General features: G+C 40.8%; 1 protein-coding gene across 1 annotated transcript in view; it reads right to left on the minus strand.

Annotated features, from left to right (window-relative positions):
• Positions 1-15,454, minus strand: part of man1a2 (mannosidase alpha class 1A member 2) — a 103,269-nt gene that overhangs the window by 12,004 nt on the left and 75,811 nt on the right. The window contains exons 7-9 of the mRNA XM_023950575.1: positions 14,739-14,833; positions 6,618-6,741; positions 6,370-6,463 (exon numbers count right to left, since the gene is read on the minus strand). Of these exons, the coding sequence (XP_023806343.1) occupies positions 6,370-6,463; positions 6,618-6,741; positions 14,739-14,833 (313 nt within the window). The remainder of the gene's footprint in view (positions 1-6,369; positions 6,464-6,617; positions 6,742-14,738; positions 14,834-15,454) is intronic.

A 15,454-nucleotide genomic window follows, 5' to 3' on the forward strand; every position in this document is an offset into this window, starting at 1 on the left:
AAACTACTTTTGAAGGGATTGATCTGGGAAGACATCACTCTTTCACATAATAATCTAGTAGTCCTTTCAGAATGGTGTGACCAACACACTGACCCAGATGACCCAGATGTCAGAGTCCTGTTGCTCATCTTCAATGTCCAGTCCTTGAAAATCTGATTGTTCTTCACATGTCACAGTCTCTTCCTGAACTCCTGAATGCAGTTGATCACTGCATCAACTGAAAACCATGTCCATCTCACATTCTCTGACCTTCAAGGACACAGGACCCGTTTGTTGTGTGATCACCCCGGAAATCCACTTGGGTCTTAAGTCCAGTAGAGTGTCTTAAGTACACGGGATCAATGACTGGACATACAGCAGCTCCAGCCAATATTCCCACTTTAGGCAAATGCTGCCTCCTAACTTGTGAACAGAGCAAGTATTACAGCCTTGGTTGTCCTTTGGTGGATGTGAGGTGGCAGCTTGGTCTCTTTTAAACCAACGTTATCACTTCAGTTGATAGAGCATACATGTTGGAATAGTTTCTCAAAGTTTCCATCCATTGCGACGGCGGCATTCTTTGGTGACATGTATGTGGCGCACAGGAACTAATGGCTGGTACAGTTCAGACACGGTGCTGCAGCCGCACACAAAGCATCCATCAGCACTTGTCAGGACGCACTGGCTGACAGCAAACTCTCCATCTGTTAATGTACTCATTGGTTCATCAATCAATTTACTCTCCATCCATCTTCTGTCCATTTACTTTTGCCTGCATTTGGCTCAGTCTGTGCACTTACAAGAGCACCAGTCTGCATGCTGAGCCACCAAACCATCCATTTATGAGACCCTCCATTCATATGGGGTTGGCTGGAGTGCTCCATTTGTTTGATGGAAAAGTTAACCAAATAAAACAGATTTAATCTATTTTGACACTAGCAGCAGTTAAAAATCTATTTACCATTTCCCACGTCCTTTAGGGAGTGTCGTGGAATAGAATAAATAAAAATGGCGCACTCACTAGACAACGTCCTTACTCGACACACACAAACCACGTTCAATTTGAAAATAGATTTCATCTTTTCATTTCCTCTCACTGAACGGAGGAGAAAACCCTGCGTAGATGGACTTATCTGATCCACAGCAGATCATTGCAGAAACAGTTTGAAGGCAGGCAAAACCCCATTAAGAAACAGTTTAATATCCACAGTGCCCTCATATTTAACTGGAAAATCAATATAATATCTGTATATCTGTCATATAACATTAATATATATATATATATATATATATATATATATATATATATATATATATATATATATATATATATATATATATATATATATATATATATATATATATATATATTATGAGCAGGTTCAGCAAATGACCAATAAACTACGACCACATGATAGCACTTTGCCTGAGAGAATACAACAAAAAATATACAATTTACTCACAAATAGTTTAATTTTTGTAATTAAGACAATACATTCATGTATTCATCATATTTGATACAAATATAAAGCCTTTTATTAGATATCTAGAAGCTACATTTACACTGTTTTAGTTCTGATTAGCTGTTTTGAAGTACAGCTTTTATGCAAAACACGTGCAAAATGTGCATTAACCTCCATCCATCCATCTGTCCATCCATCCATCCATCCATCCATCCATCCATCCATCCATCCAACCTGTTCAATCCATTTTGGGATCATGGGGTTGCTGGAGCCTATCCCAGCAACTATTGGACAAAGGTGGAGTCCCCCCTAGACAGGTCACCGGTCCATCACAGGGCTACATAACATACGGTTTTTAAATAATGGCCCACTTAAGGAGATTGAATACCGTAATTTCCGGACTATAGAGCGCACCTGATTACAAGCCGCACCCATCACATGTTACAGGATAAACCATTTTGTACATTCATAAGCCACACCTGTCTATAAGCTGCATGTAACCACATTGAAACGTGTGTTGTAGAATGAGGATGTGTATGTGCTGAAACAGTGCGCGTGTCGAAGAAAGAGGAGGGAGCGCGTGCAGCGGAAGTGTGTTGGGGATGTGTGTTTATGTTTGTTATCCAGAGTGAAAAAGAACTGTAATAAAAGAAGGTTTCTCCCAGAGGAAGATGAATGATTCTTTATTAACCCGCTCTGGAGGCTCCGAGGGTCCAAACGGGGAAGTGAACAACCCAAGGAAGATCCAGGAGAGGATCTCACTGCATTTTCAGACCACAGTCAGAAAAAAAAAAGTAATAGCAGCAAAGGTTCAACACATGATATATTTACGAAGAAAGACGGTACAGAAAGAGTCTTTAAAGTTGTAATAATATACCTGAGCTTTTCTCTCCAAACAGTTCCCGTGACATGGCAGTAACACTGCAGCAATATGGTAGGAACAGGACTGGTTTAAAAAACATGACCGTAAAAGTCACTGAGAGCTTTCTTCATCTTCCTCCTGTGCACTGAAACCATGGAAGTCTTCCTCCTCAGTGTGGCATTGGAATAGCATCAGACATTCTTCACCACACTCTGTCTCTTCTTCGTTGTCATCAGTGTCACTCTGAGGTAAATTCTCTCCTGAGCTCGCGCTGTCCTCTCCGTCACGCAGCAGACCGGCTTTTCCAAACCCATTTGTGATGGAGGATTTTTTCACACTGCTTTTAACTTGAAGGCTGCGTCATCTGCATTTCTTCTTGCATTTTCCATGATGAGGGTCTGTTCGTGCAATTCATTCACAAAGCAGGAATTGACATTAAACTTGCGTCTTCCTCGACACATATACCGTATTCCCCGTCTCACTCTTACCCTTTCTGCTCAAGCGCGTTAGAAAAAATGCATTAAAAAAAAAAAGACCAAAAGAAAAAAAAGCATAAATTAGCCGCATCATTGAAAATGCCGCAGGGTTGAAAGCGTGTGATAAAAGTAGCGGCTTATAATCCGGATATTTCGGTAATTTTTGTGAGAATTTTCAATGCAACTCCACAAACTCATCATGGATTTGGCGCTTTGGGAGTAGGAAAATGAGCAAATATCAACTCAATACGTTAACAGTCAACACCTGCAGTCCATTTGTCAACAGTTATCAGCTGCAGCTCAACAGATTTTCACTTCAAATAATGAAGTAATGATAAGAATGTCAACTGAAAGTACAGCGTATTACACATTATGATGCAAATTATATTTAAGTGTCAAAAAGTTAACCATAAAATCCTCTCCATGCATGACAAAGCACCATCTGAGGCTGCAAGCAATACCTCTGCATCATTGGCTGCTATGGGCAGGAAAGGAGATAAACTGATGGTGTGTGGCCCCCATCCTCCCCTGACGGAGCGCCCCCCATCCTCCCCTGATGGTGTGGCTCAAGTAAAAAAATCTAAGATGGTAAGAGGCAAGTCACAACCAAACAGCAGCTCTGGGAGGCGATTCTGACATCCTGCATAGAAATTCAAGCAGAAACTCTCCAAAAACTCACGAGTTCAATGGATGTAAGAAATGTGAAGCTGCTCCAAAATTAGAGCTTCTATGTTCAAATGGAAGTTGACCTATGAAGATGGAATAGCTTTGAATTTCAGTTCATATGACCTCCTAATGCAGCAAATTCAACAAATGCCATGTCTATTGAAGGCTTTCAGAAAACTCTGATCACAAACATATCTGTGTTTTCGTTCGGCAATACTAGACTTATTTTTCTACAAAGGTTTGAACTTTGAGAGTTTAAACAAGAGAGAAAAGTGTCAAAATGTCTGAGTAATGTGTACAGAGTATGTAGTGGAGGATCCATAAGAACCCATCGGTGGTACTGATGGACAACAGAAAATGTGTCTGGGTTAAAAATATTCTAATTCTACTTCCCGGATTTTTCCTCTCGCAGGTTATTTTTAGAACATGACATCCGCCAAACACCAGGGAACACTTAGCCTCTTAGATAAAGTTATAGTGGACAGAGTGAAACTTTGGAGAAGCTTTGTCTTTTACGCCAAAGAAAGAACCAAACGGTTCGTTGCAAGTAAAAAACTTATATTGATTTGATGAAATAAATATTTTTCAGAACTGAAATGTATTGAGTTTCCGTGAAATAATGTTTTCCAGAAGTTGACATATGTTTAATGTGGGGAAAACTTCATGATGCATTTGCAGCATTTTGGGAAATAGAAAAAATAAAGAGTCATCTAATCAAGAGAACCTCTGTAACCTGAGTTTGAGGTTTCAACTGGAAATCTCGTCCTTTGTGAGATTGAAATCACTTCACTTGCCACAAAAATTGATTTATGACTAAAGAAAAATAATCTGCATGTATTTTTGATACTTGATCTGCATATGCCATGGAGATTTCTGTAATAGTTTTTTCTGTCTATATGTCCTATTAATATTAGTTTTAATCATAGTCAGGATTTTTCTAATTAAAATAATTTGCATATATTTTAAATAACTGATCTGAATGTGCTTTGTTATTTTTTCTGAAATAGAGTTATGTTTATTTTTACATAATAAAGTTATTCATCGTTGTCATGCGATTTATTGATACTTAAGGATTCTTAATTGTGTCTACTAGAAGTTATGAACTGGATAATGATAAATGATGTAATAAAATGGTAGAACGGGGGTGGGATTCTATAAATTCACTTCCTTTCTCTCCCTTCCAAGCAATTGATTTTATTTCTTATTATTCTAAGTTTGCTACGTCTTTGTATGAATGCATAACTGATGATTGTATTGTTTTGTGCATTATTCTTGCTTTGATAGCTTGAAATAAACCATAAAATTAAAAAAAAAAATCTAGAATGCCAAAGAGCTGCAGTGCCACCAAAAAACCACAAAATTGATCAAAATACTTTTTCCCTTCATTTTCATTGAAGCTTTTCATCAATACTTAAAAATGCTACAGCCGTACATCTGGACAGTGGACTGCTGAGTCACAGGTTTGAAACTCCTTTTTTACTACAAGTACCAGCGACAGTACATTCCAAATATTGACAGTATTTCTCTTATATTAATTGAAAGCATGTACTTGAGGCCACCACTTTGTGTCTTTAAAACAGGGTTTGCCAGAGAACAGGCGTTTCTGTGGAGCAGCTCAATGTCACTTCGTTTCCCTGGGCAGAGCGCCAGATGCCATCAATATGGAGGAAATACGGCGTCCCCCGTTTTCTTTTTGATTAAATTTGTTCTTATTAAAGAACATCTATTTTACTCCCCCCCCTCCTTCCTTCACACTGTGGCTGCTGTTGGAATAAAGGACCAGCTGAAGCTCTCATGAACACCTGAACTCTGACAGAAACTAGCCGGTTAAAGGTCAGGGTGTCCCGATCAGGGTTTTTGGGGCCCATTTGATTTTGAGTTTCTGCTGATACCGAGTCCCAATGTTTTAGATGTAACTCAACTAAAAAATAAACAAATTTAATTAACAAATCCAGTATTTTTCCTTTTATAATGCAACACTTCTGTGAAATAAATCCAACAATCAAGTAAAAATGTCTATCAACCAGTGAAAATACTGGTCACCTAGTAAAAACTGGTGATAATTAGTCATTAGGAGAAAGTTTGGTGTTTTAGTAGTAGTATCTTCAGAACTACTCAGCATATTTTTCCACATGTGATTCATTTCTCCATTAATAATTCTGACAAATAAAGGAAGACTTTCCTTTAAATTGTTTTTGTAGCACATATAATACTCATAACTAGCTCAGGTCATTTAATAGTTTTGGTTCCTTTTAGCGAATATGGTATTCTGCGTCACATTTTGGGTTTTATTACCACATAATTCTGCTTAGCTCTGAGAAGAGAAATAAAAGCGGATCGGGTCTTCTCCCGCTTCAGCGTCTGTCTGTCTGTGGGCAGCAGACAAAGAGAAACAAAGGGAAGCACAAATATCATCTTTTTTTCTGTTCACATTGCTTTGTAAGTCACGGTTTGCATTAGAGAAAACCCCATAGAGACACTTGCTGTCAGTTTGAACCGATTTTTAAAGGAGTTATTGATATTGGAAGTACAAATCTGTGAATATCTGGCTAGCTTAGCTTAGCTGAACTGTTTTTGTGCGCTTCCTGCTCAAATTAGCGCCACAATAAATTGTGGTTATCCGTTCACTGCATGCAGACTTTGAGTAGAGTATTTATCTGGAATAATAAGCTTGAAATATAAAGCGCTGATGATGATAAGAATAAATTATGTCCAATACTGATCGGGAGACAACATCTGATTTTGATCGAGTCGTCAACCACGGGATCGATCCCGATTTCCGGACCGGGACACCCATAGTCAGGGGTCATGGTGTTGAGTCAACTTACTAAAAAAAACACCTCAGACCTTTTTGCCTTTAACACTTCATACAAGTCAACAGCTCGTCCCCAGAAGCTGCCAGATTCAACGGCGGTGTACTTACGCTGGCCCCAGCGGCCCGTGCGAGGGTTCAGGTAGTTGGGGTAAAGGCCATTGGGCCGGTCCATTTTGGCCAGCAGTTTACGGATGTGCATCACCTGAGACAATTACAGGTTTTAAGTTAATGGAAGTGTTTTCACTAAACATTTTTTATGACAGATTTCAAAACCTTAAAGTCTTGTTCAACAGACATTTTCACGTTCTTTGGGATGCAGCCCACAATTTCAGAAGCATCACAGAAAGACTGAGTACCTTCTGGTAGTAGACGGGGTTTCCTGTCAGGTAGGTCAGGTGAACAAACTCCATGTGCAGAGTCCCAAACTCAGCCAGAATGCTGCTTCCTGCTGATGCCCAGCCCCAGTTCCGGCCAACACCGCTGCAAAGAAAGAAAGACCGACACGCAGGAGTTCAGCTGCATGCAACACGATCACTCTGAAACGTTCTGTAACGCACAGGACAGCAGGTCGGTGGGAATAAGGGGAGAAAAGGCTAAACCAGGGGTCGGCAACCCATGGCTCCGGAGCCACATGTGGCTCTTTCATCCATCTGTTGTGGCTCCCTGTGAATTTGGAAAATAATGAGTATTTTATAATAATTAAATTTTATTTTTTTCATTTTTCATGGCATTTCAAAGGCGCTGATGGCTCCGCACGAAGCGAGTGCCGTGTAAAAACCAGCTTCGTAATGAGCTCGTATTTATCGGGTGATACCTGCAGAGCTGATAGCAGGAGGAGACACGCGGGGCGGCTTCAATAAACATTCCGATCTTCTGCCGGGAACTTGACGTACCGCGGGGCAGAGACCAACTCGCTGATGACAGACTGAGAGTTCGCGCCAGCGTTGCCAGATAGAGTCACAGTTTTCCAGCCGAAAAGTCATCTGAAAACCGCCAGACCCAGTCAAAAACCGCCCAGCACAGCTTTTGTTGATGTTTTTTTTCTGTACTGGACTGATAAAATAAAAGATATTTCTAAATAAAAGATAGTTCTGACTAATAATAAAATGTGTACAATATTGAATATTTCCTCAGCGGGCCACCTTCTTCCATTCATTTGCTTAACCCGCTCTATCCCCACTATAACCTGCGTCCGGCTCTTTCATCCTTGTGCGGCGCTGGAGCGACCCGACTATCGTATTTTGCGCTCTCTGTGTAGGACACACTGAGGAGCGCGGGGGAAACCACTCTCAGCTGCAGAGGATGTGAACAGGTGAACAGATAGAGAGGAAAAGCAGGTAGAGAGGCGGGGGAGGGGCTTTGGCTTCAAACTCTGTCAGAGAGATGCAAACACGGCGTCAGATTGAGACACAGCTTTCCCTGCGGGAGTTGAAGCAGAGACTTTCTCTGGGATGATTTTATAAACCCAAACATGGAAACATGATTACCAAGTAGAACTCTTCAAAATAATAATCCTGATCTCTCCACATTCTCAGTGTCTACCATGCATTGACAAACACATCGCTCCATGCAGCGATCAGACCAGAACTAGTAGCTCCTCCCACACGCGGCCGCGGTATCATCCTTTAAAGAACATAGTGTGCATTTGCAGCGACGTATGCTTCAGACGATGTCCGATTGGCCAATCAACATGTCAATCAAGTCCCGTACTTCTCAGTGAGGATTTTGATTGGCTGGTGGATTTTAAAGAAGTACTTTTTTTTAATTTTTTTTTATCTTTTCTGGCCCGCGATCTACACTCATGTCATTGAAGGTCGATCGCGATCGACGTAATGAGCACCTTTGAATAATATATACATGCATAATATATATAATGATGTCAAAACAGGTTGTGGCTCCGGGTGCTTTCTTTTTTATTAGGGGCGGTCCCAAATGGCTCTTTGAGTAAAAAAGGTTGCCGACCCCTGCACTAAACGCTCATTAGATGGTGCAAATCTCCACTCAGGCTCAGCGGCTACTTCAGGGTTTTTCTGTCAAAATCAGACTGTTTCTACTCAGAGAAGTTAAACCCTTCAACCTGGAGGAGTTATGAAATAATTCACATTTTTAAATGTTTTACTGTTTCCCAATAATAAACATATTGTCAAGACGCTTTTGGAGTACGGTAATCTTGATGGCATTCTGAACAAGGTTTATAAACGAGCTCTCACTTGTAACCGAGACATCTCAGTAAAACCAATAAAAACAGACAGCTGATTGGAAAAAAAAAAGCCAAATGAAGATGGCGGACGCTCCACCACACGGAGCTTCCTGCACTCCTGTGCTACAACTGCAACCCAGAACTATGTCCACTTCAGGAAAACTGCAAAAGCCTGGAACTGTGAGAAAGCGTCATCTGATGGAGAAAACACTCTCAGTATCAGCCTCTCAGTCCAGACCTGGAATGAAAGATGGCCGCAGGTGTTGCAGGTGTGGTCACAGCTCTCCTTCTTTACACCTTGCTTATTGAGTTTATACCATCTACCGACGATCTAGACCTCAAAAATGCTGACGACAAGATTCAGCTACAACTTTCCATTCATGGAAAGATGCATTTCAGTAGAATGGACAAAGAAGACACAAACAACTATGTCAAGCCAAGCATTGGCTATGGGAAGCATCTGCTAGCTATGACTCTTGTTTATCCACCCATCTACCATAAGAAACGAAAAAACATCAAGACAACTTCACGTCTACAATGGACTAATGCTCTTGTCATCACGATCTGTTTGACACTATCTGGAGACATACATCCATGCCCGGGACCGCGCCACGTCACACCGAGGGAAGGCCCCGCGGAGAAGCGCGCAACTACGGCCCTACTACCTGGTGTTGCTACAGATTGGGCGCTGGGGAGCCTTGCTGGTACCGTGGTGGATCCGTACACGCTGGGTGCGCATGACGGAGCGGGTGTGCGGTGCGCCCTAGCTGGATGCCCTCGATCAAGCCGGCGGAGCGGCGTCTTCCATCGACCATCGACTGGACCCGGAGTTTCGGCGGGGACTGGGGTGTATGCAAGATCAACGGAGCCCCAGACTTCTACCACCACGCTAAAGGAGCACGCTTCCAACACCTCCACAGTGACGCAGAATGTAAACAGAAAACGGCTGAACCCAGGGATCGCAAAGAACAAGAAGTGGGCGGTGTTTCAAACTGTCAATCATTCGCGGACAGTGTGGGACCCTAAAGCCAAACCAAAGGGGATTCTAGGGGGACACCTGAACATAAGAATCTTCCTTTCTAAAGGTGAGCAAATACAGCATCTGTTACTGGACTCAAACCTGGACTTTCTCTGTTTATCTGAATCCTGGCTCAATCAGAATTCCCCATCAGCAGCTCTGAATATTCCTGGTTATAACATCTACAGAAAAGACAGGGAGGGATCTAAAAAGGGGGGTGGAGTCTTGATTTACATAAAAAGCACATTGCAGTGCCACAAAATTCAATGGTCAAACCATGTTCAGTTGGAATGTTTGGGGCTCACAATCTCCCTTTCACCACAAATGTCATTTATCCTTGTTGTTATCTACAGACCTCCATCTGCAGATAACAGATTTTATGAACACTTTGAGAAGTTGTTAAAAGAAAGCAACTGTGACAAAGAAATTATTATCATGGGTGATTTCAACATTGACTGGGAGGACAAATCCTCAAGAAAAAAACTCAAGCAAATCACTGACAGGTTTAATTTAACACAAGTCATCCGTGGCCCAACAAGAATAACTAAATCTACCATGACGCAAATTGATCTCATATTTACCAACAGACCAGAAAGAATTGCAAAATCATTTAACATGTTTATCAGACCATAATTTAACTCTCCTCTCTAGAAAACTCACTAAAAAGCGTTTCCATTCTTGTGCTGGAGTCAAAGAAATTATTACAATACCTAAAAATAAATATCAAAACTTTGTAGATGAAGCCAATCAAATTCAGTGGGACAATATTTTACCATCAGTTGACACTGAAAATTATGGCAAACTATTCCTTAAAACACTTGAGAGAACAATTACTGAATTCACACAAAAAATCAAGCTGAAACCATACAAAAACACTGTTCCATGGATGAACTCTGACATCATAAAACTCATGAAAGAACGAGACCAAGCCTTAAAAAAAGCAAATAAAACTAAATCAACCCATGACAGAGGTCTTTTTGCCATACTGAGAAATAAGGTGGTAAGATCATTAAGGAAAGCAAAAGCAGATTCCTTCCTCACAATAATTGAAAAATCACATGGAAACTCTAAAATAATATGGAACCAGATAAGAAAAATGACAGGTGATCGCCCTAAAGAACAAAACATTCTAGAAATTAAAATAAACAGACAACTAACAAACAATGCTCAAGTCATAGCAGAGGCATTTAACCATTATTTCATTGATTCTGTGGCCAACATAGCGAGCTGTTTCACACCTGTGGAAACCTACAATCTTTCAATAGACGCAAGCCAACCGACATTTAGTTTCACAAACATCACAGAATCCGATGTATCACAGACCATCAATTTACTCAAACCATCCCGATGTAAAGACATTTTTGGCTTGGACACAGTGATGCTCAAGGACCTCTGTTCATCACTGACACGCCCCATTACCAAAATTATCAATCTATCCCTCTCACAAAAAACATTCCCGAGCACTTGGAAACCAGCCATTGTCTCTCCCATTTTTAAGAGTGGAGACCTTCATTCCATGTCCAACTACAGACCCATTAGCATTCTTCCGACAGTGTCAAAAATTGCAGAAAAACTGGTAGCTAAACAAATTATAAACCACCTCGACACCACACTCTATTCTCTCCATCCTATGCAGTTTGGCTTTAGAGCCAATTACTCCACGGAGACCGCTACCTGTTTTTTCACTGAAAATATCAGGATTTTGCTGGACCGAGGGGGGGTTGTAGGTGCTGTTTTCCTGGATCTCAGGAAGGCTTTTGACACTGTTAATCACAAAATCTTACTGTCAAAATTATGCAATTTTAACTTTTCTTCTGATGCACTGCAATGGATTGACTCCTACCTCACTGACCGCTCCCAACTTGTCAAAGTCCAGTCATTTAAATCTGCAGCTCTCAGTCTGCCAACTGGTATTCCACAAGGATCAATTTTGGGACCTTTGCTATTTTCATTGTACATTAATGACCTTCCATCCAGTTGTCCTGATGTTTCTGTGCAGATGTATGCTGATGACACTGTAATATATGCTCATGGCAGTAATTCCTCTCAGGTGTCTGAGAAGCTCACCAATGCCATGGTTAACATCACAGCTTGGTTGAAATATTCTTGTTTGCAGCTAAACACATCTAAAACTGTTGCAATGTTTTTCACCAAGTCCAATAATAATCTCACTGCTGAACCAGATGTTTTTGTTTCAGGAGAAAGGCTACAGATTGTATCAGAATATAAATATCTGGGTGTCATTTTGGATTCAAAGCTGTCTTTCAAATCACACATAAAAAAAGTCTGCAACAGAATCAAATTCAACCTCAGTAATTTTAGACACATTCGCCACCAGATGTCCACACAGTCAGCAAAAATGTACATGCACTCTATGATCCTCTCTCATATCACTTACTGTTTGCCTGTCTGGTCACAGGCTTGCAATACATCTTTAAAACCTGCCCAAACATTATACAAACAAACTGTTAAAACCTTGGATAAAAAACCCAACATATGTCACCATTGTCCAATATTACAAAAACATGGTTTACTGCGTTGGGACAACATGGTCAAATTTTCAAATCTCTGTCTCATGTACAAAATCTTTCATGGCTTATCATCCCCTCCTCTTCACCAGTTTGTTAACATCCGGACAGCAGATCACAGCAGAACTCGGAGTGCAGTCAGAGGAGACTGTATCATTCCCTTCAGAAAAAGCGCTTTTGGTCAGACCGCTTTTTCTGTTAGAGCTGCTACTGAGTGGAACTTCACACCTGTTAGTATCAGAAATCAAAACACATATCATTTATTCAAGACACAATTAAAGAAATGGCTCATTGACAATCAGAGCTGTCAACACTGAGTACATTTCCTCTCACTGATCCTCATTACTGTCATGTCTTTTATGTGCACGTATGTTCTTACATTTTTCTGTTTTTGGATTGTTTTATCATTAATTTGATTTTAGGTTAACTGCTTATTTTATTGAATGCATTGTTTAATATATATATGTAATGTTATGTAAATATGTAATTTTACTTTGATCTTTTAGGGTGATTTTTAACATCTTCCCAGGGACTGCAGATGAAAAATAGCCCTTTGGCTAACTCTGGCATATTGACAGAAATGTTTATTAATATGCGCTGTCCCCCCTATTCAAATAAATGATTCTCAAGTGTGACCAACAACTGCAGATTTCCATTAATGCCAATCGTTCAATCATGAACTTCCTGCTAAAGCCAATTCCACTGTTTCACAGCATTACCTTATTATAATTTAAAAAAAGCTGAATCAATCATTGAAGATGGTCAGAATGAATGATTTCTAATTATATTACTCCTCTTGATTGATTCATGATTTTTTCCAAATGAAACATAATTTGCACATATTTGTAACTTTTGATACTTGATCTATTTATTATACGAAGTCTTTTGAAACAGTGTTATGTCTATTTTACTGATTATTTTTTAATCATACATGATTTTTATAATTAACATAATCTGCTGCACGGTGGTGCAGTGGTTAGCCCCCGGTTCAAGTCCCAGCTGGGGGGAGTTAGCATGTTCTCCCCGTTCATGCGTGGGTTCTCTCCAGGGTCTCCGGCTTCCTCCCACCGTCCAAAAAACATGCTTCAGAGGTCAATTGGAAACTCTAAATTGTCCATAGATGTGAGTGTGAGAGTGAATGGGTGTGTGATATGTGTGATAGGCTCCAGCAGCCCTGTGACCCGAAAGGGACATGAATGAATTATGAATGAATGAATGACATCATCTGCATATATTTTAAATAACTGATCTGCAATTGCCATGTTGATTTCTAAAATATTTGTGTATTTTTTACATAATAAGTAATTCATCTTTGTCATGTGCTTTATTGATATTTAAGGATTCTTAATTCTGTCTGATAAAGTTATGAACCAGATAATGATAAATCATATAATGAAATGGTTACGGTAGAACAGGGGTGGGATTATATAAGTTCACTTCCTTCCAGTTTGATTCGTCGTTGTATGAATGTATAACTGATGATTGTGTTGTTTTTGTGTATTATTCTTATTTGATTGCTTTAAATAAACCATTTTAAATCAAAATCAAAAATGTCACCGCCACAGACAGCAACATTGACCAAATATGTGTATATAACAAAAGGTGGGAGTGGACGGACGGGGATCCGTGCACCCCGTCCGGATCCCCGTCCGTTGGACCCAGGCCTAAAGGCCTCTGCCCAACGCCCAAGCAGTCATGGTGATGTCACAGTTGGAGGAACTGTGGATCCAAACCAGACACTGCCGGCTCGGGGAATCTAGCGCTAACAGACTGTTGTGCCCCGCTGGTTGAAGGCCTCACTGCAAGGTCAACGACCTGAGCGGACTCTACTGTTTTGAAATACCCCGAAAACGTTAACGGAGGAGAGTGGGGGGTGGGGTAGGGGGTTATTGTAAAATTTGTGATTTTTTTTGGTTTTTACATGTAAAGCGCTTTGAGCTGCATAATGCACCAGAGCGTTTTTATAAAAAAGGTTTGATTTAATGTTTGCTGTTAGAACCATTCCATGGAGTGGAACTAAAAGTGCATGCGCTTTGGGAATAACACAAACAGCAGTGCTTATTGTCTTCCTGCAGCACCGTCTGAACACCCACGCCGCTCTGAGAGGAGGTGCAATCAGGCAAAAGCAGTCAAACCACGTGTGGGTGGAGCGGGGCTCCGCTGGAGCTTTTCATGCTTTGCCTGGTCGATCTGACATCACTGCACTTCAGAGCTGCAACCACGGTTTGGAAATTAACTGGAAGTATCGTCATGATAAAAAGCCCTTTAAGTGATAAACACTGGAGCCTTTCTACAAATAGATCATCTCTGTAACACCATCAATGGGAGGACATTCCACCAGTTTTTAGTGCTCCATTATGTGCATCTCGGGGGGGGGGGGGGGGGGGGGGGGGGTCTCTCTGACTTTTACAGCTGTTTCTGCAGTATTGAACTCTGCTGACAAACATGATTATGTCAGGGAGTTTACAGGAAAACGAGGCGCATTAAATGGCTAATAATATCTGTTCAGGATGACCTCAAATGCTTAATAAACCAGCTGTTTAACATTTAAAAGAATATTTTATTGATGCATCTACGAGTTTCAGTAGTGCCGGATGTGCTGCTAATGAATTTTTTACAGAATTTATATATTCACAGAACAAGGAAGTGATACGGGATCCTAAGCAGCAGAAAAACCGTCCGTTTTCAAACTAGTCAGAAAGAATGTTAAAGGGATGTCTGCGTCACTCACCTCTTCAGGTTGACCATGGCCCAGGGGATCCCAGTGGGGGTGTTGAAGGCAGGGAGGAGCTTCTCAGCGAGCTGGACAGCTTTCAGTTTGAACACCTGGAGAAAAAAGGTGGATGGGAACTTTAGAACTGGAGAACTTGGAATAACTAATGCAAAATAAAGGTTAAACAAAAGGATAGAAAAGCTTGGAGGTGATGGTCACAGTGTATTAAAGACACATTTGTACAAGAAAATACACAAAATGTGCCTTCAGTCTGTGCAGCAGCAACATGGAAGTTGGAGGAGTCTTATGGAAATCTCAAACTTGGAGGTCAGACTGCTCCAGCTGACAAAAGGAGGAACAACATAAAGTCTGTTGACCAGCTGTTTGTTTGAACAAACCAATGCAGAGAAATGGGTTTGTTGGTCAGAGATGATGGGAAGTCTTCCTCTCCACTGGCAGATGAAAGCTCTGACAAACTCAGAGCTCAATGTTCTTGTACAGACATGACAAAGTGGAGTCTTTCTGCATCCCACCATGAAAACTGAGAGATGCAACTCTGCAGCAAATGTTCATGGAATGCAAGGAGACCAGGTTACAGTGTTGATGAAATACTGCTGTGATATGAGAGCTGCATCTTTTTTTACCTTCACAGATGAAAGAAACACAGTCTTTGTTTTAGCTCTCACTGATTTAACCACAGCCAACAATTGAATGATGCAGCAGATGATGATGGG

The sequence above is a fragment of the Oryzias latipes genome, chromosome 21 (genome assembly GCF_002234675.1).
Source record: "Oryzias latipes chromosome 21, ASM223467v1".
NCBI lineage: Eukaryota > Metazoa > Chordata > Actinopteri > Beloniformes > Adrianichthyidae > Oryzias > Oryzias latipes.